This window comes from Falco naumanni, chromosome 10 (assembly GCF_017639655.2).
Source record: "Falco naumanni isolate bFalNau1 chromosome 10, bFalNau1.pat, whole genome shotgun sequence".
In the NCBI taxonomy this organism is placed as follows: Eukaryota; Metazoa; Chordata; class Aves; order Falconiformes; family Falconidae; genus Falco; species Falco naumanni.
The window spans coordinates 7,889,458-7,914,896 of record NC_054063.1 but is presented as its reverse complement, the minus strand read 5'-3'; the positions used below and the strand labels follow the sequence as shown (position 1 = coordinate 7,914,896).

Here is a 25,439-nt window from a genome sequence, read left to right as displayed (position 1 = left end):
TGCTTTTGCTACTGCATCATGTCTTTTAAGATTGTCATCAGTTTTCATGCATGCTGTTCTGTTAGAGTTTTGTCAGCTGGGCTAATTTCTCCTCTTTCCCTCTGTTGGTAAGAATCCTGCTTTTGCAAAAGGTGGTGAGCATCCAAGCTGCAAGGCAGATAAGATGTGTGATAATGTGGCTTTGAAACTCATTCAGAGCAGTGGGGACTACCACAGGAAGGTGGCTGGGACTTCCTGGTGTGTAAATTCTGTGGAGTTCCCACCTTGAATAGCTCTCAGAGTGGCTTACCTGTAGGGGCAAACTGCAGGCTTTTGGAATAGCTGTACAATGCAGCAACTTTATTGATTATTTTTATTTTTAAAATTCATAAATGTTTGAGAGAAATCTTTCTCTATTCATTTATCACTCTGCTTAAGGTTACTTTCAACATCTTTGGTGTTTTAGAGTTTTTCCAGTCTTGCCATATTGTGTATGCTGTGAGTGATATGAATTGGTTACCATTTTTCTTTGAGATTCTGAAAACACAAATTCTTAATTGTAATTTATAGGTCTGTGAGAGTTCCACTGAACCTGATGCCCAGAAGTCTGTAATTCCTGTTGACAAAAATGGTAGTGCTTCTCTGTCACAGTTGCTAGATGAAGAAGCCAGTGTCAGCAGTCACTCCCCTGAGAGCACATTGCAACAGTCAACTTTCCAACCAATGAGAAAGGTATAAAGAACTTTTCTAAAAATATATATTTTAAAGGGAAAACATGATTTCACAATATTGAATATAATATGGCATTGTAATTTGTAATCAGGTTGGAAAAATTAAAATACAGTAAAAGTCAACAAAATGGCTTGTGAATCTTGGAAGACAGTCATAGGCTTACCTAATGTGCATCTTCCAGTGAGATACCTATACACTGTGCTAGCCAGGATCAGCAACTGTTCTATAAGCTGGCAGTGTTTAGATCTGATTGCTAAGCAGGAACTGGTAAGTAAATAGAAGACCTATTTATTCACTTGAGTAAATTCTGTCCAGTCCCTGTCTCTAGGGATTTAACTACGAGGACTTGCTAACTACTGTTGTAGCAGCAGTTAATCTGGAAAAAAAAGTCAGAGATTCTGATGAAATCAGACCCGAGAAATATCCTTCAAAATAGTTGCCCTGGAAATAACAACACTATTTATTACTGAAACTGTGGCATCTGAAAAGGACATAATTTTGTTATACTCCTTCTCTTTGTCCGTATATAAGCAGAAAAATCATAGATTTCTGTATTTCTAGAATATTTCAGCACATAATAGAGCCACGCTTTGATCCTTTCACCTACTAGGAGGCCCTAAATATTGAAGAAACAGCATAAACAAAACCAGGAGGGTTCATCTTTATCAGTAGGTCCTTGCTAGCTCTAGATACCACCTGTGCGTCTGAGGCAGAGAAGCTGCCTTTTACCTCCCTGTACAGTTTGTGTAAAACACTCCAAATAGCACTTCATATTCGGGTTGCTCAAATCTGTTTGGTACTTCTGTGCGTGGCTCATGTTGTGTACCATGTAGAAGTCTTTTGTGGATATTTTTTCTTGGAATTCGTGTGTGGAATATTGTGGAATAACTTGTGTTTCCTTACTAGCCCCCAGAAGGAAGTTATTTTATCTTTCTTTAGTATGTAGCTTTGTTGACCCGACATATGTATGATGCAATACCCGTTCAAAGAGTTGTTGGAGATCCTTTGGGGAATTGCAGAGACATGGAAAGTTTATGATTACTGAGTGTCTGGAAGCAGCATGCAAATCAGATTTGGAAGCCACAAAGAAATCTGCAATTGCAAACTTATTCCTGTAGATGTGATGGAATTTCTGGATCAGGCTGATGGTATCACAACATTCCGAGATGATGTTCTTAGGCTCTGAACTTTCACATGTGGAAGCAGATCTCCCTTAACCTCTGATGACAGAGCACAGGACTGAGGAAAGCTGTGCAAATTTTCTAGGATAGGTCTACCTTTACTTTAGGATGTGACTGTAAAAATTGAAGGTGTGTATTTAAGTCATGAGCACAACCATGAACCTGAGCACATGCTTTTCTTATCATGGAGACACAACCTCAAAGTTATTTGTGAAAATGAATGGTGATGCTATACCAATTAGTTTTCAGAGGCTTTTTCTACATGCATGTTGAAGAAGTTGTCCTTTGTTTTCTGGACCTGTAAAGGAAAGTTATGCCCAACAGTTTGAACAAGAAAATTCAGAAAGAGGGAAGAAAATGGAAGCAGATGTACAAGAGAGACACTACTGTAGTCTGATGGGGAAAGGAAGAGAAAAAAAAGGAAGAGGGGCTGATTTGTTGCTATAGAAGTTGAGAAGGCAGCAAGAGGAGGATACCCCTAGGAAAAAAAGTGAATTTTTTTAAATGGTGCTGAGAAGTGTATGCTCTTGTGCAGAAAGCACAGGTGTGTCTGTTTTTTTACTAGTTTCCTGGTACCTCTGCAAGAAATGAGGACATTCAACAGCTACAGTACTCCAGCTTTGCATGTATTTTTCTCTTGTAATGAGCTGTTTGGGATGAAGCCATAATGTACTGACAGCTTTAGCAATGGCTAATTAGAAATGATGATGGGAAACAGCACAGTAAGGAAATCCTTGCAATATATTCTTCATGAGTGCTGTTTAAAGATGTCTGACTGCTTTTGCTGACAAGTAGATTAGATCTAGATTTAAACAGGAGTTCCGTTCCTATTTAAGAACAAGGGATGTGTCTATTGATTCTCATCTCTTTTCACCCAATTAAATATTTTCACGCTCATCTCCAGATAAAAAATTGTTTGTCCATTTACTTTCATATGGCCTGTATTCAGAACATTTAATCTCTTTCATGTTCTTGGAGGACATGGAAAAAGTGAACATGAAGTCTAAAATACTGCACTTGAAAAGTAGGGTAGAGAAAATGACTAGAGAAAACTTGTGCTACCTGGAGAAGAACTGTATTTTGCCTTTTGGAGAATAATTGGTACAGGAGTTCTGGGCCTTGTGTTGCAGTTCTGCTGAACTCTTAACAGCCCTCCTTGTGCTCAGCATTCCTACTGGAGTAGGTAATTCTCTGGCTGCTGAGATTCTTTCATTAAAGAGAAAGCAGTGTGAACCAGGATGTAGCAAAACCCAGAATTAACTGTTTAGTGATATGTTTGCCAAGATCTGTCAAAAAATAAAAGCTTCCATTAGCCCGGTGGTTTCCTTTCTTTTGGAGGGGGGCAAGGCTTGATTGCTCATGTAATTAAACATCTGTGCATTAATTTTGAAACATGTTTAAGGTATGTATTTGATACTATTGATTGATAACTAGACGAATTATCTGCATACAGGATCATATTTATGTGTGAAGCATAAATACATACATATGTGTGAAGCAATATAGAGCAGATGCTTTGGGATCACAACATTACTCATAAATGGGGAAACCTCAAGTACATTACTCAGATCATCCCAGACAAGTGCTTGTGCAGCTGTTACACCACAGTGTGAGGCGCTCATGTGCCACGTGAGTGCCTTTGAGTTGAAAGAATGCCTGTTCAAGTTATGCTGATGAATACTGTTTTCTGTCCCTCACATTTAAAGTTGGTTATTGATAAGCAGAAGTAGAGGAACAGGGATGAAACACTTCATGCACTTCTAAAATGTCCTTGTATGTTATATTTCACCATCTATCAGTACAAAAATTAAATCTGGCTTCACTGGGCAGACAGAATTTTGGCTTTTCAGTCATATCAAGTAGGGTTTTCTAGCTGGTGTTGATTAGAAGCATTGACATCAAGGCTACTGCTGTCTTAAAGTTCAGAGTAATTCCTGTCTGTGCCCACCTGTTCTCTGTGCATGTGTCTAGTATAGTCTCTAAACACGTAACTTCAGTTATGTGTGAGCTTGTTTTAATTTGTTCCACTGTATTTGGAACATTAATGGTGACATTTTGTCAGCCTTTCTGTCTTCCTATGTATTCCTCTAACTATTCTTTCTCTGTGAGTTGTGTTTTTTTGTGCAGAATAGATGTTTCTATACTTAGACTATTGATTTTTTATATAAGTCAAGTATTACATTTAGCATAACTTTGGGCTTGATTAGCACCTTTTAAGAATGCAACACTAGAAATTGAAGTTTTCTGTCTACGTGCAAAATGGATATAATTTTCTCTTCGCACTTCCCTGTCAGTATACTTCACTCATGTAGCTGGGACCTGTTTTGCATTGTGGAGTTGTTCCATCTCCATGCCTGTCAAATGCCCAGCCTCTCCAGTAAGAATGGCAGCAAGTTAGAGGACAAATCTCAGAATAACTTCTGTGATAGCTGCACTTTTGTTCTGGGGAATCGTGCCAAGCTCTAGCAATCAGATTTTATACAAGCTATTGAAGTGCTAAGTTGCAGTGTGAAGGAATGAGTGCTCAATTAGATTAACAATTTTGTGGAAAGGGTTACCAACCTTCTGCAGTGATACGGTCCTCCTGTTGCTTTTACACCGTATAATATGGAGTTATTAATTTGCACGCAGGACTGGAGAGGTCATCTGTTCTGGAGCAGAGGCAAGGATAATAAGGCATTTTTGGCCTAATTGTGTTTTCAGGAGTAGTAAAGGCCATAGAAACCCTGTTTTCCTTACATGTACCTAATTGTCATTTGTGGCTGTGATGAGCAAGAGGTCTAAAGGCTGTATCTAGCATTTGAAGAAATGTCATAATTACTGTACATCTATAGCACAAATTTGTAGTTTGAGTCTCAGGCACTGCTGCAACAGACACTGGTGGTGGTGCAGGGCCAGCTGGACGCCTCTTGTCCTCAGACTCTGTAAGTGCACCCATTTCTCTAGTTAGAAGCAGGGCCTTTACATCTGGGAGGGATGATTCCTTGTCTTGTCCAGCCGTTGGGTTGGGTCCTGGGCAGTGGAACACTGTCCATCCCCACTCATCCTAAAAACCTAACTGAATTGGGCACACACGGTTCTGCCTTCTGGGACACTGATCAGTTGTGAGTAGATTGGACAGCATTTGTCAAAGTCAGGTTTGGTTATGTTCCTTAGCAACTTCTGAGGGTTTCTCCTCCTAAGCTATTATTTCACCTTCTGCTTAAAATAAATATCGAATATGTCATGCACTGTATTAGTAAATTATTAGTAAACAGCTGTATCTAGTAATTTAGAGCTGTAGCAAATAGTAGATGGTTAGGAAAGGATATAAGAAACAGACAAATCTAAACTAATCCTTTGATGATATGCTATCCCAGCTTCTAAAAACCTGCCCTTTAGGGACCTCCTGAACTGACAGTTGTACCCAGACAATTGTGTTTTGCAGCAATATGTGGACCCCTCGTCTCTGAATTTGTCTAACCTATTTTTTGAGTGCATTTTAATACTATTAGTCTCCTCAGCATTCTGCAGCAACTGAGTTTTGCACTGCGTGAGAAGTTCCTCTCTTTGCTTACTTTGTCTGTTGCCTGATAATTCAGTAGGAGGCCTTCTAGTTCTTGTGTTAGGAAAATTAGTGAATACCCACTCTCTATTCACCACCTTCATAATATCTGTATTTTATATGTTTATATTGAATTTCCTCTCAAACATTTCTTTTTGAAGCTGAAAAGCGATTGGTGCTCTCTCTAGTGTCTTTTTTTCATGGAAGCAATTCTATACCTTGGTCCTTCGTATCTGTTGTCATTTTCCCTATATTTTGTGGTTTTGATAAATCCTTGTTGAGACAAGGTGACCAGAAATAGTAGTCAAGGTGTAAGCATATGGAAATGTTTTACAGTGCTTCTAACGCTGATTTTTGTGCTGTTCTTTTTGGTTCACAATAAGTCCCAGCTTCTTAGTTTAAGAGCTCTGTTTGTCTCAAGCACTGTAAATTACCTGACGTGGGCAAATCCTGGAAAATATCCCATGCCATTCAAGGAGCACTCTGAGAGGCTTCTGTTTTATTCCAGTTATACATGCAATGGAGGCATTTCATGCAAGAATAACATAGTGATGGCTCATGGTGGGACCTCTCGGCCTCTCCTGGGACTTCATGTGTGTGAACTTTGAGGTTCTGACACAGCGATGCTGCTGTTCCTACAGGAATATCAGAGAGAACAGTTATCTCAGTCTGCTTTCGGTGGCATTCCTGGGTATTTTGCCCCTACACATTTGTCCTAAGCTTTATTAATGGCAGCTCTTCTGTCTCCGTGGCAAGTGCTTAACTAATGATTTGTTTGCCTTTTTTTTTTTAACGCCTGTGAAATTTCTGGGAGAGGGGTTGAGGGCAACAGCTTTTTTGTTAGTGGCTTTGTTAGTATTGTACTGAGCATGTTATGATTACTTAGTGACTGAAAGTAATAATAATTTAATACCTGTCCCTAGGACTTCGAATCTGAGCTTGGAACTGAGATGGGCTTATTGCTTTTTTTTGCTTTTTTTTTTTTTTTTTCTAATTACTATTAATTTTAGGGGGATTAGAAGTGAAGGAAATAATGGCAACAGCCTGGAATTCAGGGTCCTGCAAATTTCTAAAGTATCAGAGTATTTTTTGACTTTAAGGAATTGAGCTGCTTACAGCACAAATGCGTTCATGCTTAATACAATTAGGTACATTTCCCAGAATGTTAATTTAACAAAACCTTTTCCTTTGACCTGGAAAAAAGGATAAATAAAACATGATGCTGCTTGCTCCACACAATCTCTTCCTCTTTCCTCCTTTCGGCTCCAGTTTACTCAGACAAATTGTTAAGGGAAGGTTTGGATTCTTTTTCTCATAAAAATGGAAAGGAAATCCTTTGGATTCTAATCTGAAATTGGGAAAACGAATAGGAAACATGTGTAGACTGTGTTATCAGTGCAGCTGTGTGCGGTGAGTTAAGCAACTGGATTGGAGTAGTACATTTGTTTAACCTCCTAGCATAATGAGCTGCCAGGGGGATTGCTCCACTTAATAGCAGCCGTTCATTACTCTGCAACCATTTGCAGCGTGTTATTTCTCTTATAGCAAAGAACTAGGTTCCTAGTTTTAGCTTTCTTTATCTGTGACACTTAATGTCAATAGCCTTGAGACTTTGCCAAAACAATCCTAACAAATCCTAATCCCAGTGTTTCAAGGTAAGTATTTGCTTCTCAGAATTCTTCTGTATTAGTGCTGCATGTTTACACTGGACCTTTTTAAATGCAACAGTGATCAAAGAAATATTTGAACTGAACAATATGTTTATTTTTTGTTCTCTGAAGGCACTTTGCATGTTCTTTCTTCTTAGCTTTCACTACCATAGCTATGAAATTTGTGGTAGAAGGCATTTTGGGGTGGTGATGCTGCTGCCATTATATTATAAGGATCATCAGACCAAAATTAATTATGAGACAATGAGAATATCATTTATAATGACACAGCTGTAGTTCAATGTGCCAGGCTGTACATTAAAATGTCAAAAGTTTCAAAATTAACCTACAGCTGAAGCCACCCTCTACCCAAGAGCATAATTAATGCTTGTTGTTGTTCAAAGGGTGCAATGTAAAAGCAATAGAGCTTTTATAAAACAGAGATCAATTCTTTAAAGGCATCCCATTTGCAAAAACTAGCTGAACTGTCAAGGGAAAAGAGAAATTTTTGCTAATGGCAAAAGAAATGATTATTTTAGGGAGTGAATTAATAGGCTATTAATGAGCCTTGTTCCCAGTGCATTGTTCACTTCACACTTGACAGCAGCTCCATGGATCAGAATGGAATGTCTGTTCTTAACTGTGAGTTTTAATATTTTGCACTGAAAGATCATAATGTTGCTTCATCATTAAAATAACCACAAAATTAACTTTTGCCCCAAGGGAAAGACAGATGGCAGTTTGATGGCCTCATTATTCTTTTTTCTTTTTAACAAGAGTAAGGTTTTATATAGACTTATATAATCTAAAAAGATCTCTGAAGAAACTGATGTTAGCTAGAAGAGCAAAGCAGATATAGCCGTATAATGCAGTTGAATTTCACCTTTTAAAAAATTTTAGTTTTAACAAAGTCTTATGTATGTGTCTACTTTTTTTCTGCAGTAGGAGTCGTCCCAAGGACTACTCCCGGTAAGTAAACTTGTCTCACTGAAGCCAGGAGTAATCCTGCCATTGTCTTAGTAGGGCTAACATTTTGCCTGCCGTGTGTACAGTTACACACAGACGGGTCTTCACAGGGTCAGGTCTAAATATGTAATAGATGATGGCACGCTGTCATAGTAGAAGTAAAGGAGGGTGTATGTAATGGTTAGAAGTGGATAACCACAAGTTCTCCAGTTTACTTGCTGTGCAGCTTTGGGTGGTGTGCTACTACTACGTGTGTGCCTCAGCATGCTCCATTTCCAGTGGAGCACAGCGTTAGGTAGTTCCTATTGAATCAGGCAGGAATTTGTGGATGCTTCGTGCTTTTGAGAATTTGGCTAAATAAATATTTCAAAACCTCACAGGAACTTAATTAATGCTCACAATGGACTTTGAAGTAAGGGGGAAAGTCAAGGCTGATTACAGTCCCTCTGTTCAGTTCAAGCACAGATTCTGCTTATTTGTTTTATTTTCTGTAAGTGATATGAGAACAATTCACATATTTTGTCATCTGAAAAATGCTTGTGATAAAAAGAGTGATGGAATGAAAAGGCAAATGTGTACTTGATAGGCCACATTTGTCACTGCATGTGCAGGAACTTGTCACAAGCAAATTGTGACAGCAAATGAACATTTTTAATCTTTGTGGACTTCTTTAGGATATGTGGCCATTGAAGCTGGATTCCTTTCTGACCTCCATATATTCCTTTGGTTTGAAACCCGAGCATTCTTAGGAATGCTCTGTCAGACAGAGTATATGGAAAATTGTGCCTCCACCAATGCGTTTCCTCATTTGCTGTTCTCTAGTTTTTGGCTCAATTTTACGGTAGGAAGAGTATGTTTGACTGATTCCAGCTGATTCCAAGAAGCTGTTATAGCTCAGACAGCTTGGATTCAGGGACATCCATTTGCCTCAAGAGGAGGAAAAGGGACAATACCCTGGCTGCAGAGACCCAGCACTCTCTGGGGTGCCTTCTACATGAAAGGACTCTTCAAACAGGCTTACTAGAGCATTGTGTGGTAAAATGGCACGACCCTTCCCTAGCACTGCAGAAGAGCTGCCATTTTTCTGTCTCAAATGCAGGCTATTTTGTCTCATTTGATATAAGTGGTCACTGTCCATGCAAAGCTCCTACTGTACTATCTATTGCGAATTAAAAAATGGAAATGAAATTACTTCCTTAGGTGGAAATTATTGTCTGTGGGCAGAGTGTTCTCTTAGCACATAGGTGATACACATGGCAAGCAGAGGAATTCAAGACTGATTTCTCTGGCATTATGTAGGATTTATACAGGCACAACTGGAGCTCAATCTAGGCTACTGTCTTTACCACTATTAGATTAAGATGGACAAAGTATCAAAATCCAAGTGACAGTTGAGAAAAATACTAATTAAACCTAGAAAATGGGTCCTGTCTCAGATTCACTTCTGTCACAGGTCCCTAGCATAAAAATAAGTACAACAATGAAATAAAACTCTAATTACCAATTCAGATGCAATCAACACATTTCTTTTGTCTTGGTTTATATTACAATGAGTGCTACTTACTATATTATAGTCAGATGTAAAGGATTTATTCAGTCAATTATTAAGGTGAAACACCAGTGGACTATGATAAAATAAATGGCAAATTAAATAATCAAATGACACAGATCTGCATACTTTTAAGACTGTTTATATTTGCTTCGTATGGATGCTAGAAGATCCTAATTTCACTACAGTGACACATTCCTGGATGTAAGGCAGCTTAAAGAAGTCACGTATGTGGGTGGATTTGCTTTGTTTTGTCTAACAGTATTTCTATGGTTTGACAGTGACAAATCATGGCTCAGTGGAAAATGCATGTTGCTAAAACAATTTCAGAGACTTTAGTAAATATTCCCTTTCTTTGGGAATTAGACATGTACTTCCTTTCCTGATGTACCTGTAGGATGCTTCTGGATTTACACTGTGATATTTAAAGGGCAAATGACTTGGGTTTTAATGTGACAGACTCACTAACTAGCATAAAGTTTTCAGCATCATTAACAGTAACAATATTTCCATCTACCTATGTCAGATTTAAAACTTATTTCTTCGAAATCTTTTTTCTGAATAAAGTGTTCTGATGATTTTTGAATAAAATGGTAACATTTCTTATCTGAATCTTAGTTCTTCTGGAATAACGTAACAGAAGCTAGTAGGGTTTATATCAAAGCTTGATTTAGTACAATGTTCTACATAATTAGATTTCCCATTCATTGTAGGAGTTAAAAATCAGAATCCCTTGGACTGATCAAAGGAAGAAATATTTTGTAGATCATGGAAAATTAATGTAGGTATCTCCTTTTCCAGTTTTCAGTTTGAATGGTGGAAAATATAAAGCTCTTGGAAATAGTGTAAGATTACAACTGATATTTTCAAGCCTATATGACACAACTGTTGATTATGTACAGCTGAAACAGAGTATTTAATCAATTATAGAAGGAATAGTAGTATTTTGCTGCTGAAAAGTTAACATCCTGCTGTTTGGTTTTTTTTCTTTTTTTTTTGCTTTTCCCAGGGTTTGGCATCCTTAAGCATTGTGGGCTTTTCAAACGGTTTAGAAATGGAATTACCTGCAACAAGGTTATCTAGCACAGCTGATCCACAAATGCAAGGTGCAGCTGCTGTAACACTTGTCCCATCCCCAAACACCCTTTGTGACTGTGATACTTCAGCAGAGTCGGTGCCCAGTTACAACTTGGCATTGGGCAGAGCTCCAAGTGACCTGAGCCCTGGGGCTGCTGCTGGTCTTGCACCAGGTGATGCACTCCAGGGCAGCACTAAGTGCAAGGTAGGAATCACTCAAACTCCTCTACTGAAAGGGAACCCACTTTCATTGATAGCGCATGTTATTGTTAGTCAGCCAAAGGCAGCTACTTCTATAAACAAAGTTTTCCTTATCTGGTATTTGAAGACTGATTACAGATTATTTTATTAAGATGGAAAAAAGAAAACTAATAATGAAATTTGATATTTTTTTTCCCCCCCCTGAAGCTGGAAAATGAAGACTTCAATACTGTAGATCATCCTCTAGAAAACAGCTTGGCTACAGCTGGGCAAGATGTAGTTAATGAACTAACTCTTTCTATGCAAAAAGTCCTGGAAGAACCTATTAATCTTTCGATCAAAAAGTCTCAACATTGCACTTCTGAAATGCTCAGCAACAATTCTTTCCTGCCCATGAATGCCAGAATGAGTCAACTTAGAAGCAAAGAAGGTAACAGGCTTTTCATTATTTCTTTTAGGTTTCTGTTTTTTCTTTCCTTCTTAGCACTGTGCATTGCAAGCACGCAAAGCAGTTTGTTTCTTAATGTACTTACATATAAATGTGCGTCTCAGCAAGCTTCAAATATTATCAGAGTACTTAATCCAATGGAGAAGTGTGTTTGTTCTCATTTGTGGAGGAAAAACATGGAAATTATATGCCTTGAATTTGTAACATCCTTCATCTATGAACCAGAAAAGAGCATGTCTGTGTGAAGTACCTGGAGTATCAGTTCTCTTAGAAGCACTCCTGTTAATGAGACCTGCAGTTATGACTATTGAAAAGCTGGTTTGAAGAGTCCAAATTAAATTAAAAAAAAAAAATAAATTCCAAAATGTGATGTGCCTTCTGCTAAGTCCTTCACATCAGTAAGCATAGCAAATTTTTGTTAGGTTAATATATTGCACAGTATGTTATTTTGCTTGGCTCTGTCTACAGTGGAACCTTCCCTTCAGCCAAGGCCTATTTCTTCAGCCTTAATGGAGAATTAGACCTTACTTAACTCTTTTCAAGGGCAAATTGCCAGCATCCTTGTGCTACACTGTAAAGCCTCATTCCTGCAAACTCTAAAAGTCAATGGGACTATTCATGCAAGCAAGGGATTGCAGGATCAAGCTGTTATCCTGTGACTTATGCCAACGTTTGGCTGCTTTTCTCTGTAAAAGATGAATTAATATTTCTATCTCTGTGCTGTTTTTTTATTCAGAGAATTCTAATTAGTACAAAGGAGGCCTAGCTCAGTGAGCCACAAAAATATATTTGTCTTTTCTTGCATGTACTATGCCAAATTGTGACACTTATGCCACAGTCATTTATGTGAGTTGTAAGAATCAGGCGCACCCCTAAAGAGCTGTGCCTCCGTCAGGCTGAATTGTCTCTGAGAGGAGCAGCTTTGTAGGACCTGGTTTGGGTCATGTGAAACTGCACACAGAAAGCTGCCCCAACATACAGAATCTCACAATCTGTAACAGATGCTACAAATTTGCTCTGTGCGAAGCACAAGTCCTGTTGTGCAAGAGGATGGAAAGGTGAGGGTTGAATTCAATGCTGCTGCCTTTTCACAAGGAAGGGTCAGGAGAGAGCAATTCCCATCTGGCTCTCACTGTCCGGAGCCTGCAGTGAGGGGAGACCTGAGGAGGTAGTTACCATGTGGAATGTGCACCAGTGAGAGATTAACTCTGTTGCAAAGTCAATGTTAGCTCTGCTAGTGACTCTCGGCAGTGCTTACTGGCTTCAGCAGCGCTGTGCTGCCAAACCCCACTGCTTCTGGTATGTATCTCCAATGACTCATCCTTTTCTAATATCAGATCTAAACATTTCAGCTTAATTTACAACAAAATACTTATTATCCTAGCCCCAAAGGGATGGGGTAACAATTGTACATCATTTCATCATTTTCCTTCTTACAGCCACTTTTCTTCTTGTCATGGCTTGCATAAACACCCTCCCCTCCCCTTCTCCTTCCTAGACTAAACAAATCAGGTGGTTTCAGGCTCTCCTCATGGGTCAGGATTGTGATTTTTTTAAAACCATCTCTTTCCTGCTGCACTGTTCTGGGTTCTCTGCAATTAAGGAGCGCTGCCCACAGCCAAACTCAGCGATGCAGCTGAGGCCTCTGGGGTGCCATGCAGAGACAGGGTATCAGCTTCCCATTTTTTACCTTCCTCACTGCTGGTAACACGCTGCAGGATGCCATGTGCCTTTTTTTTTCAGCAGCAGCATTGCGTGGTTGACTCACGTGTAGTGAACGGCCCTCATTTGCTCTTAGTTCCTTCTACAGAACAGTTCCCTAGTCAGTTATTTTCCTTTGTGATTACGTTCATCTCATCCTTCAGAAGCATAATACTTACAGTTATCTCCGTTCAGTCTTCATGATTTAGAATTTTTATTGATTATGTATTAAGATAATTTTTAAATTGTAAACATTCTCCACAGTGATTGCAACCCCTCTAGTTTGGTGTTTTCTGCAGTTTTTATAGGTACTACTATTTCATGAGCCAAGTTGCTGATGGAAATGTTGGTTAATATTAGGAACCCAGAACCAGTGGAACATCCTCTGGTTTGACGGTGTGCAGTGAGGTTTGCTCCTTAGCTCAGTGTGCGGTCACCCTTTAGTAATTCTGTCCAGAGCCAGGACTGCCACCCTTCACCTGAGCAACAATCACAAGTGAATAACACTTTAGGAGTGATGTGAAATGCATCTATCCTTGTCAGTCTTGACTGTATTGTCTTTCCTGTGGCTGGGAACTAGGGAGTATCTTAAAGGCACATTGCTTTCAAGCCATGGGCTAGGTGCCATTGACCTGAGTGAGATTTTCTTTAAAAAAGCCTGTTTTCCAGGCACTTGCCTATCTCCAGATAGCCATCACATTTGGTTTGTTTTCTTGTTAATACTAAAAATTTGTCTATGTCAAACTATTTCCTAACAAGGAATTACCTTGAAATCTGTTGGTGGACTGGTATTTATGAGGACATCCACTGGGACATTCATCTCTACCCCATCCCAACTCTCTAAAGTTGTTTTGTTACTCTTGTGTCTAGTATCAGTCAAGAGCTACAGTTCCTTGCATGCTTATATAACAGATAGTTTTGAATTTGTATGTTAATATCTTACATATATTGGAGAAAGGAATCATACAGTGTAGCTTTCATCCCTCAATGGCAGACGGGAGACACAATTTTCTTCCTGTTTTCAAGTAACGAGGATTATCCAGAAGCTTCTTCGCATGGAGCAGGAGACCGCAGAGACTTTCTGAATCTCAGGGGGTTGAGACCTCAGTAGGTTTGTTTTTCTCAAGTGAAGGATGTATAGCAAAGAGAATTACTTAATGTTGTTTCCTGTATATCGATGAATGTGGCATGGCTGGGAATGTAACCCATCCCTGGAAATGTAACCATTTCAACAAAATATTTTGGAAAGGCTCCCATACTCAGTACAGAAGCTGTGGTTAAAAGCAAAGAGAAAGAAAAAAGACTATGTCCCAGAATAGAAAATAGTATGCACGTTTTCTATACATATAGATGAAATGATTCCATAATTTGCGTATGATATCATATTAAACACCAGTCAGAAGTACATGAATATTGAAGTGCTTTCTACCCTAATCTGACTCTGATATTATAAATATTTTATTCATTTTCTTATCTTCTGTTCCAGATTCCAATAACTGTGAAAAGGAACATTTTGAAATGGATATGAAAAGCAATCAGAATGTCAGGTAACAGAGTCTTTTTTTATACAAAAGCACTGGCCATGACATTTTATGCATGTATTTAGAAAATTTATCATACTTAATGATAATGGGGAACTTAAAAAGAATGCAAGATTCCTTATAGATAGTAATTCTGAAAGTTGTAAAGTATTCTCTTAAACCTGAAAACAATGATTTAAAAGAAGTTCATGTATTTCTGTTATTCTGTGTAATTTTCTAGAATGAATAAATACTTGCAAACTTATCTCACTTAAAGAATTAGAAACTGCTTAGCCCCAGTTAAACCTAAAAAATATAATGGAACAGGATTAACATTATCTCCACAATTTTGTAAAATTTTGTTTTCAGCTACTGCTGTGATAATATTTTACAGTAAAATTGATGACGTGTTGCGTTCCTGCTTGAAGCCAGCCACACTGAAAAGTATCAAGCTTGACTTAAATTGGAATAATTAATACAAAAATATACTTTGCTGGGCAAATTTTTAGCACAGAAGTTAGTATTGCATTTACACATAGGATTAATTTAAAGTGATGGCATTCACATTTCTTAAAGAATCAGCATGTGAAAAAATGTCCAGATTTTTAGCATTTAGCCAGCAAAGTCACAGTTACAATGGAAAAGGAGCACAAACAATAGTGCATGAAAAACGTTGAACCTGAGTAGGGAGGACAATTTCGTGGAATATGACTGAATTTAACCACCTGTCATGTTGATTGTAGAGCTAGCAGTAAGGAGCAGAAGATCCCCTATGTGCGACTGGAACGTCTAAAAATATGTACATCAGAAGTGGGGGAGCTCCCAGTGTTTAAGCTCCAGCCACAGGACAACGAGCAGAAGGGTGATTTCCTCCTGATAATTGAATGTGGGACCCAATCTTCAAGTATGTCTATACAGGTGAGTAGAATTTCCTTGAGGCTTTACCTGCTTTCTCACCTTTATTCCCACTAGTTTGTACCCACAGTTTCTGGAAGTTATTATACACTAAACAAGCCTATTGATTCATTTCACCCTCAGACACTTCTGTGATAGGTTGAAGTAATAGAGAATGCAGCTTTTAGTTTGTTGTGTAGCTCCCTGACACTTCCATTTCTGAGGTCTGTCTTTGGATAGCTGTAGAGTTTTGATATTGTAGCAAACAACCTGGCTCATCTGTCTAATTACAAATACAGGATAAATAGCTTAAAACTGACCCAAATGTATATTTGAATGATAGGAACTAACTCCAGAAATCACAGTGTAATAGGTTTTTAAAAGCTTTGTATTCTGTTGCTTCGTTGGAGTCTTGAGTATGAACTTCTTTCCACAGAAGGAGATGGGAATTTCTAATGGGAACAAAAAAGTAGACCTTTTTTTTTTTTTTTTTTTTAAGCTGTTTACTGTAAAATTGGCAAATAAGATACCTTGTTTCTATCATCTGTGACATGAAGTCTGTACAGCTCTCTCACAGTGCTGTTACATTGCGGTATGTGGAGGAAATGACTCAGTCAAGGTGACCTGGCCAGCCAGTGGCAGGCATTGAGATGAGTGTGGGCCTGCTGAACCCCAGTGCCCTGTCCAGTAGAGTCTGCTGCAGAGAAACCATTTTGTCTGCAGATAACCACTGCTGTTATATGCTTATATATGTGAAAATGTTGGTTGTGTGATCCCAGATTTTTCTTCTTTCAAGATAAATAAAGACAGTCCACTTGAAGGACTGAAGTCCAAAGATGAGAACTCAGAGGACAGAAAATTTCACATGTCCCAGGCTGCAGGACAGACAGAATCTCTGTCTGTTGATCAGAAGCTCAGCAATGGCATCTCCATCATGAAAAAAACTCCAGTTACTCAGGAAGTCAGTCCAATTGAAAATGAGGATTTCTGTGCTGTGTGTCTTAATGGAGGAGAACTATTGTGCTGTGATCACTGCCCCAAGGTCTTCCACCTCTCCTGCCATGTTCCAGCCCTGCTCAGCTTTCCAGTGTAAGTATGTATGACATTTCACTAATGTGTTCAGTTTCTGCTCGTTGCCTTGGGGTAGAATATATCCTCAGGGATGTACGTGTCAACCTTACGCCAGGACAAGGACAGTATCTCTCACTTGCTTATTTTGTTACTTTTCTTGCAAAGGGCAGAATTGTCTTACACACTAGGACTAGATGAATTATTAACAAGAACTGTTTCCAGCCACGTATGCCCTTTCTGCAGTTAGCTGGCCAGCACAACAAAAGAGGTGACAGACCTGAGCTTTAAAACATTCTTCAAACTTACTGGAGGAAAACAAAATCCTAACTCTCATGTAACAACTGTGGTGTAGATGTCAGCTCTTTTCTGCCAGAACAGTGACTAGCACAAGAGAAGGGCAATCAGTGAGTTCCTATTCAGTTTTCTAGCCAGTTTTACGGGAAATTTAGGATTATTGGAGCTTTTCTGGAGATGTTTAGGATGTTGGTTTCCCTAAGGCTTACATTCCTTAACAACTTGTCACAGATCAATTGTACATGACAAAGCCAGAATTAGGTACATGTCCATATACCAAACTTTAAAAGTGAGGGTGAATAATGTGCACTACTGGTGGTATATAATTCTGTTACAAATTATTACCAGGTAGGACCAGAGGCTACTCCATTTGTGCCAAGCCCAAATAACTGTCTCAGCTGAGAAAAATACATTGTGAAGTATTAGTTTGGAGATTCTGGTTTGTTCTTTCTGTTCCAAAAGCAGGAACTTCCATCTCTTGGCTTTTCACTTTTTCCTGTAATAACTAAGTCATTATTAAACTTCTAGTTTCAAAAAAATGTGAAAACAAAGTTTTCCTTTTAAAATAAACTTCCTAGGCAAAGTTAAATTCTAATGAAGTAAATTAATTTCCTTAACTAAATTTCTGTATTTGTAGTTATTTAATATACATTCATCTATAGTTACTCAGGCCCTAATGTTGCAGAAGTTACATCACTGCCTTCATGAAATTCTTCAAGAGGTTTCTGAAAATGGATCTGCTAGGAAGGATACTCATACCCATGCAGAATTATGACTGTTTGGTTTTGAAACCTGTGTACTAGCACACATTATGACCATTTCTGATAATGTTGATTTATTAGATAAATATGTCAGTTGGCATATCAATTGAAAGCAAAGATATCAACTATCAAATGGATCTGGTTTTGTCATGTGACCCAACTGTTGGCTATTTTTCCTTATTTTTTTTTGTATTAAAAAACCAGCACTTGAATCAATGCAGCTGCACACACTGCTGGTTCATGATTTCAAACACTTAGTATTTTGTTGTCTTTTTTTCCTATGTGACTGAAAGAGTGCAATGGGAAGAATCTGAAATTATTACACTTCTAATTAAATTGAAATCTCTTGAAGAACATGTAGTACAATGGGCTTCAGATTGCCTGATATTGTAATACTAGTTAAGGATTAAACTTTTCAAATACAGTGATTCCTGAGGTTTGTTATTTGACAAGGTGGCTGACAAAATTTGACTCAAGGTTTTGGTTTCTTGTTTTGCAGGGGAGAATGGGTGTGCACACTTTGCCGTAATCCAGTGAAGCCAGAGGTAGAATATGACTGTGAAAACACACGCTACAGCCACAGCTATAATGCACAATATGGTCTTGATGGCTATGACCAGAAGGTGGGAATAACTATATATTGTACTGTTTAGAAAAGGACAGGATACCAGCATGAGGCTTTGCCTCTTCATTGGAAAGACAACTGTTTTGACTTGGTTGCTACCCGAATATTTCAGAGAGTAGTAAATACAACAAAAGCATTGTTAGTATTCAGTCATACCATTCTCTTTTGTCTAGACATTGCTATTGCTTTTCAATTTTAAAATTAGTGTCATGTTATAGAAAGATAACACAGGCAGATTTGGGATTCCTTTCTCCTTTGAACGGGGAAGTCACACTCAGCAGCAGAGGAAGCTTCCATACGTTGACTTTGCCTGGCTTTCTGCCACTCAGTCTTTTTCCTTTAAGACTTGGCACCTTCTCAGACATCTAATTAGGCCGGTTGCAATGTCATTTTTGTGATGTAGACACTTTGACTTTCAGTTGGATTGAAATCATCATATGGTCTTCATATATACCATTAATCCCCTTGAAGATGGCATTTAGGCCCAGCCTAGATGAAAGCTTATCTCTTTACATCCCCATGACCACTTTTCTCTATGAAATATCCCATGAAAAAATGCCTTTTCTTAAAGTCCACTTGGTACTCAGAAGCCACGAGTTCCAAATAAAAGTCTTCTATGTATTGGTCACAGCTGGACAGGGAGGCTAAGTCTGCACAGCTGAGTGCAGTGCTGAGCTGGCCCTGCACAAGTGAAGCCGAGAAAAGGCTCTCAGCTAGTCTGGGCTCCATACGTAAAGGCAGCAGCAATGCCCCTGGGCAAGGCCTGTGAGCACAGCCACAGCGCTGCCCAAATGCATCGATGCTGCTTCCAGGCCTGAGGCTACTCTGTCCGTAAAGAACTTGGCATAACTTCTTGACATCGATGTGATCCCTCTTTCTATGGGATTGGGTACAACTGGCCAGAAATAGCTGGGATCTGGGACTTGATTAGGAAAGTTCTGTTTAGAAAATAGAGTTGATTAGAAATTCCATCGCTTGTGAGCAAACATGGCTTATGTTTTTGTAGTGCATTTTTTTGCATCAGTGAAAAAAAGCAAAGACTACTGTAAGTATTTTACAGGTTAACAATAATTAAACTGAACTGTTTTCACATAGTACTACCAACTGCATAACTTACGTCCATTTGCATGAATGGATATGAGCAGTGGAAACATTTTCCATTGAAACTGTTTCCACACTGTTGCTGATGTTGTTTTAGTCAAGAGCCAAGGAATATATGTGGAGTGCAGAAAGGAAACAGTGATAGTGATGAGTTCCCAAGAGTTTTCAGGAAAGATACATACATACAAACATTTTTACATAATGGGTTTTTTTCTAGCATTTCTTGACTATCCTCACTTTCAAAACTATAAAAATGCTATGAAGCAAAACATCCTCCAAGTTAGAGTGAAGTGTGGCATTTTGCATCACAAATGCACAGACTTCATGAAAACTCCCCTTGTTTTAGTATGATTGATTTACTAATGGCAAGAATGAAACTCACTTGTTTTGAATTAAAATGTATTTCACATTTGGCTTCTACAGAAGTGTGAAAAGCTGGTGCTTTCCTTGTTCTGCAGCAGTATGAGCCTCCCGTTCCATGAACCCGTCAGCCCCCTGGTAAGTACTTCACATGCATGGGTCAGAGGGAATCCAAAGAATACTCCAGCATACCCCATGAGTTTTTCCTTTGTCTTCTTGAAAGATATTCGTTAGCTTTTTTTTCTGAACAGCATTGATTCCTAGGGAAGGGTAGATGTTTCCCTCTTGAAAGTGCTTTGAAGGTGCCAGGTTGGAGGCAGGTGAAAGTGTTCTCAGGCCAGGTTTGAGTGCCGATTTAAGATGCTGGTAGGATACTAAAGGTATGTGAGGGGTTCCAGTGATTAAGAAAGTTGACTTGCTGTGCATACATGGAGAATGTTGCACTGCTAAGAGAAAGGTTTGCTTCAGAAATGACCCTGGACTCCCTCTTTTCTGGTGTTTTGCACAAAGGTGGTCATGTGACTGTGTTCAGGGGAAGATGTAGAGACTTTTGTTTCATCCAGGTACTCAACATTTGCAATATTAACTGGCTATTTTAAGGAAGATGTACACTTACGCTATTGTAATGATAGAACATAATGTGAAAGAAGTTGGAGGAGGAAAATGAGAGAAAAAAAGAGTTTATGTGAAGGAATAGTCCAAATAACAATATAAAAAACATTACACCTAAGAAAGGCTTGCAATTAATTTCTGGAACGCATTACCTAACAGGCAGGTTTTGACCCAGAGAGATTCAAGGAGTGGGATATCCTGGTAGCTGGTGCCCATTGAAAATGACTTGCTGAACTTTAAAAGGAGTGCATAGTAGCATATTTTTAGTCACTCTTGGCATACTTCCCACAGTATCAGCTGCCAGTATCTCAGCGCATTATTTTTATAACTGCTTGGGGGACATGTTAGCTAATTGTCAATGTTACATATATTATTGATCATGGTTAAATGGCAACATTTATATCTGGGGATAAACTTTGGAAAGTGCAAATAGCAGAGCAGTCACTGAAGTGTGCTATTTTTAAGATCAATCTTGTGAGGAACTATTTTTTTAATCTAACCAAAAAGTACCCAGGAAGATGATGTGCAAGTGTAGCACCAAAAGACTAGAGCTTTCTTCCTTGATGCAAGGAATCCTCTGCAGTGTCATTGGAGTCACTGGAGACAAAATGTTTTAATTAGAAAGGTTAAATACCTGAATTTTATTCTTATTGCAGGCTCGGCATTATTATCAGATCATCAAAAGGCCAATGGATTTGTCAATCATACGAAACAAGCTGCTAAAAAAGGACAAGTCCCACTATTCTGCACCTGAGGAACTTGTGACTGACGTGCGTCTCATGTTTTGGAACTGTGCAAAGTTCAATTATGTAGGTTTCTAATATGCCTGGGTGGGCAGATAAAAACCAGAGGGTTGCTTTTTCAAGCTGTCACAGTGGTGTAACTATTGATTCCATTGACATCAGATATAGGATTGGGATAAATGGAAGTATCAATCAGTTTTACATTTTGGAAATTCTATTTTTTTAAATGACAGAAATGGAGATATATATGAGTCTGAGAACTTGAGACACATACAGATCTGAGATTAAAGAGGGATGTCTTATGGACAACTTTTTGTAATGATGCTGAATTTTCTGTGAGAAGCCAGTCACAGCCAGTAAAATAGCTAGGGAAAATTCAGGTGCATAGAAATTCCTAAGCAGTGATGACTGCTATTCTTTCTAGTTCACTGCACATCTCAGGTGCAGAAATGTGTTCCTTAATAGCAGCATCTGGTTTTTACTTACATTGTAAATGCAGAGGGACTAACGGGCTGTAGAAAGTGTGCAGGAGACTAATGGAGATGTAGCAGACAGAACCAAGGTGAGACATTAGGGTAGGTTAGTTATTTGGTTTTGATCCTTGATTTCTGTGTGCAGTAACACTGAAGGGTTATTTCTTCTCTTACAGCCCGATTCAGAGGTTGCTGAGGCTGGGCGATGCCTAAATGCATTCTTTGAGGGCAAACTGAAGGAGATATATCCAGATAGGCATTTTCCTTCAATGCAACAAGAAGACTCTGATTCTGAAGAAGTAGAGAGTCAGAATAGCAAAAAGCTGACCCAAGATTTTCAGTGGCCGTCATATGGACAGGAGTGCATTCAGCCTAAAAGGAGACGGCGCCATGCTGTAAGATTGCAAAAGCAAAAGCATTTGGTTGCTAAGTGGCCACCCTGCTAATTCTGTTTACAGCTACTGATGGAAAGTTTTGACAGGGCTGTGTGGGAAAACTGTCAAGCTTCCATCACGGATATGTGATCAGTTCTACAATTTTTTATCAAGAACCTCTGAGTGGAATAAAGTCAGTTGTGTATAAATGTGAGCATGAACAAATGAAGTCTCTCAGGCCACACAGTTATCTTCACAGCAGAAAACTCTGTCAAGATTTTTAAACAGACTAAGCCCTCTAGCTATTCACTGTTTGTTTCCTTTATACACAGGAAAGTGAAAAAACTAAAAGAATGATGTTTCAAGCAGCTAATAGCCTTCCTCAGGTATGACCTCCTCAAGATACGAGATTTGCTATGAGGAATCCAGCAGCATAACTGACAGAGTTAAGGTGTGTGGGATGAAAGCAAAGCGCTCGGGCTGTTTATTTAAACTCTCCTAATCTGCTGACCATATGCCTTATTTCTAGATCTTGTGGATAGGTAACAGATATGAAGCATTTGAATCTGTCAATATTCAATCTGTTAAATCATGTATATGTTTTGCAGGGTTTACACTGAAGTACTAATGTTTTGGTGATAGGTAATAATGATTAATAATAGAAGTAACATGAAAATAATATGTAATACTGCAGTACCATTTAATAATCTGTTCAACATGACATCTCTGTTTTATAGGGCACAGGTAACCATATAATAATCTTGCAACCTCAATGTGAATGTTGGCCATACTTCGTGATAAATACAATGTGGAATCATAAAAGCTGTAATCGTATTGTTTTATTCAATGATTTTTCTGGGAGTTTGACTGCTCAAGGCCTATGAGATACAGTCTAATGTGATTATCTGATTAGCTGTTTCTTTTGAAGCAGAGCCTTTTCATTAAATCACAAAAGAACAGGTGCTAATAGTGCTAATACTAGGGCTCTGTGTGAACTGTTTCTGAGTGCATACTGGATGCTCTGTTTACAAGGAATGATTCTTCTGGTATCTAATTCATGCTCAGAAAAGCAGTGTGGGATTTCTTGGGTCTCAAAGGTAGCATTTTTATACAACCCAAGCCAGCTGTTTTTCTTTAAAGCAGATATTGGAGTTCAGTAAATTAACTATGAAGCAAATTACATGGTTGTAGAAGTGCCTATAAAATAACGTCATATATTCTTGATTTTGTCTGCATATTTTTTGTAGTTGTGATTACCAACAGTGCTAGAAGGTGATGAAAATGTGTATATAGAGAAGCTCAAACAGAATGAAAGGATGTCTAAGGGTTTTTTTTTAGTTTGGTGGGGTTTTTTTGCTAAATTCTATAGCGTGTTGGCAGAACACCACCAAGGGCTGGAAGAGCAATTGTAGAGTTCACTTGAACAAAGAGTAGCATGTAATTGTAAAGCCTGAAGGGTGGGAAAGGTAACAAGATTTGACACCTGGTCAGAGAGTTATGGTTTGCAAGCTGCTTCCCACCCCTTTGAGAAGCAGCTGAGCCATATCTTTGCATGGCCAATGATTTCTTTGTGTGTGTAAGGGGCATCTTCCTCCTTAGATCTCTGCCCAGCAGTGTGAAGCTGGGCTGTGGTCTGGTTCTGGGAGAAGGGTTGTTGCAGATCTCAAACACAGTTCATTTTAATTTGGTTCCTGTAAATAAAGATGATATTTTCAGCATAGTTTATATGGGCTATTTGGTCTGGTAACCATGTATGGTATTTTAGATAACACTTTAAAGTAAAAGTTTATATACAAAATAATAAGATGTGAATGTTATATTCTACTATCTATGTGACTTACTGTTTTCCATTAACTTGGTAGGGAGCTAATGTTTTCTTTGAAGAAATGAAAATCTGGATGTTATAAACTGACTGGAAAACTGTGAGATGAAGGGACAGCCTTTACATTTTCTATATGTGAATTCCTATGTGTGTGCTTTCTGTCAGACTCCTGTTTTCAAAACAGTAAGTGTCTTGGCACAGGGAAGTGAGTGCAGGTTTGTAACTGAATTAATCACCCTTATCTGTGCTACAGGTATCATCTTTTCTCAGTTGGTAAATAATTCCTCCACCAAAGACCTACCTTTTACCATTAATAGCACAAAAATTATATGCTGTATAGCCTTCATCTAGGGACAACTGAGGGAGAGCTGGGAGAGGCTATTGACAGCTTTCTCTTTTCCTGGAAAAGCACAGTCAACAAGAGCCTGCTTCTATTTCTTGAAGGCTGTAAGTTTGTTAACTGTACCATTAGTTTTGGAGAACACCTGTTTTAGTAAAATTTATGCAGCTGAAGCTGAATATAAAAAATATTATACCTTTATTAAAAATAGAAGCGTACCACTTCGTCATCATATAGAAGATACCCTTTGCTTGTGTGCTGGCAGGACTCTGAGGTGAGCACTCTTAAGGCTAACTTTGTTTTTTTGATTACTTCAGTAAGAGATAGTAATAGTTAAAAAAATACTTGTAAACTTCAAGTCATGTTGGTGAACAGAACAAACCTGAACTCATATGTACGACTTCCCATACTTTCAAACATAAATCTGTGGGTCAGGAACTTCATAATACATTGCATGTCATAAGAACAACGTTCTCCATCTCTGATGTTGCCTTAAAGTTGCTGGCTTATGCTGTTCCCGCTGCTGGACACCATACTACCAGGGCCCATAAATTCTTGGGGCGTTTACTCTGTTGAAGTCCAATTGCACACTGGTAACGGCACTGACAGGTATGGAAGGAAGGGTCTCTATTCCAAAATCTAACAGCCCATGTGGTCCAAAAGAGAAGCAATAGGTTATGTAGTTACTTTTTCTTCTATCACACAGCCTGTTTCACAATCCAGAATGTGTAGGAAAGGAAGCAAGAAGGAATCCCTGAAGTTTTCCACTGGAAATAAGTGTAGCAGAAATGAATGCCAGGAACACTGTGGAAACCTCCGCGAATGTGCTAGGCTCATGCAAATGCAACCAAGGGTACAATTTTTCCTTTTGTTTTTGGTAATGGGTTACATGTAGAATGGAAAATGTGCTGAAGTAGTTGGAAAAGAGATTAATTACACTTGAGTAATAGGTCTTTTGAAGAAGAAATGACAGCTACAAATTTGACTCTCATTCCCCTACAGAAATTTCAAAGACATACTTTTTCCAGTATCATTACAGAAGAATGGCATTAGAGTTTATACAAACAGGTGTTTAACAATTCAGATTATTGAATGACTGCATGTTTATATGTGTAATGTGCTTTGCTGAACAATAAAATACGTGAAATTATTTTTGGACATCAATCTGAAATTTTTGCTCTAAGTACATCTGTTTTTAATATGTGGATTATATAATATCATTTAACACTTATTAGCGAAGTTGTCGATAACTACTGATAGCAAAGCAGAATGGTTACAAAAGCAGCTATGCTAACACAAGAAATCATCTTTCTGTTTGTGCTGGAGTTTTCAATACCGAGTAGACCTTTTGCCTTATTATTTTTCAGTTAATGTAAATTAGTGAGAATTAACGTGCCATGAACAAGTAACAAAAAATATTTG

General features: G+C 38.5%; 1 protein-coding gene across 1 annotated transcript in view; it reads left to right on the top strand.

Annotated features, from left to right (window-relative positions):
• TRIM66 (tripartite motif containing 66) overlaps positions 1–25,147 on the top strand; it is a 48,989-nt gene extending 23,842 nt beyond the window's left edge. The window contains exons 10-20 of the mRNA XM_040609322.1: positions 550–711; positions 10,610–10,882; positions 11,086–11,308; positions 14,514–14,574; positions 15,291–15,465; positions 16,238–16,530; positions 18,067–18,190; positions 19,717–19,791; positions 20,922–21,074; positions 21,658–21,876; positions 22,188–25,147. Of these exons, the coding sequence (XP_040465256.1) occupies positions 550–711; positions 10,610–10,882; positions 11,086–11,308; positions 14,514–14,574; positions 15,291–15,465; positions 16,238–16,530; positions 18,067–18,190; positions 19,717–19,791; positions 20,922–21,074; positions 21,658–21,876; positions 22,188–22,247 (1,818 nt within the window). The 3' untranslated portion in view covers positions 22,248–25,147. The remainder of the gene's footprint in view (positions 1–549; positions 712–10,609; positions 10,883–11,085; positions 11,309–14,513; positions 14,575–15,290; positions 15,466–16,237; positions 16,531–18,066; positions 18,191–19,716; positions 19,792–20,921; positions 21,075–21,657; positions 21,877–22,187) is intronic.
• Positions 25,148–25,439: the final 292 nt, after the last annotated feature.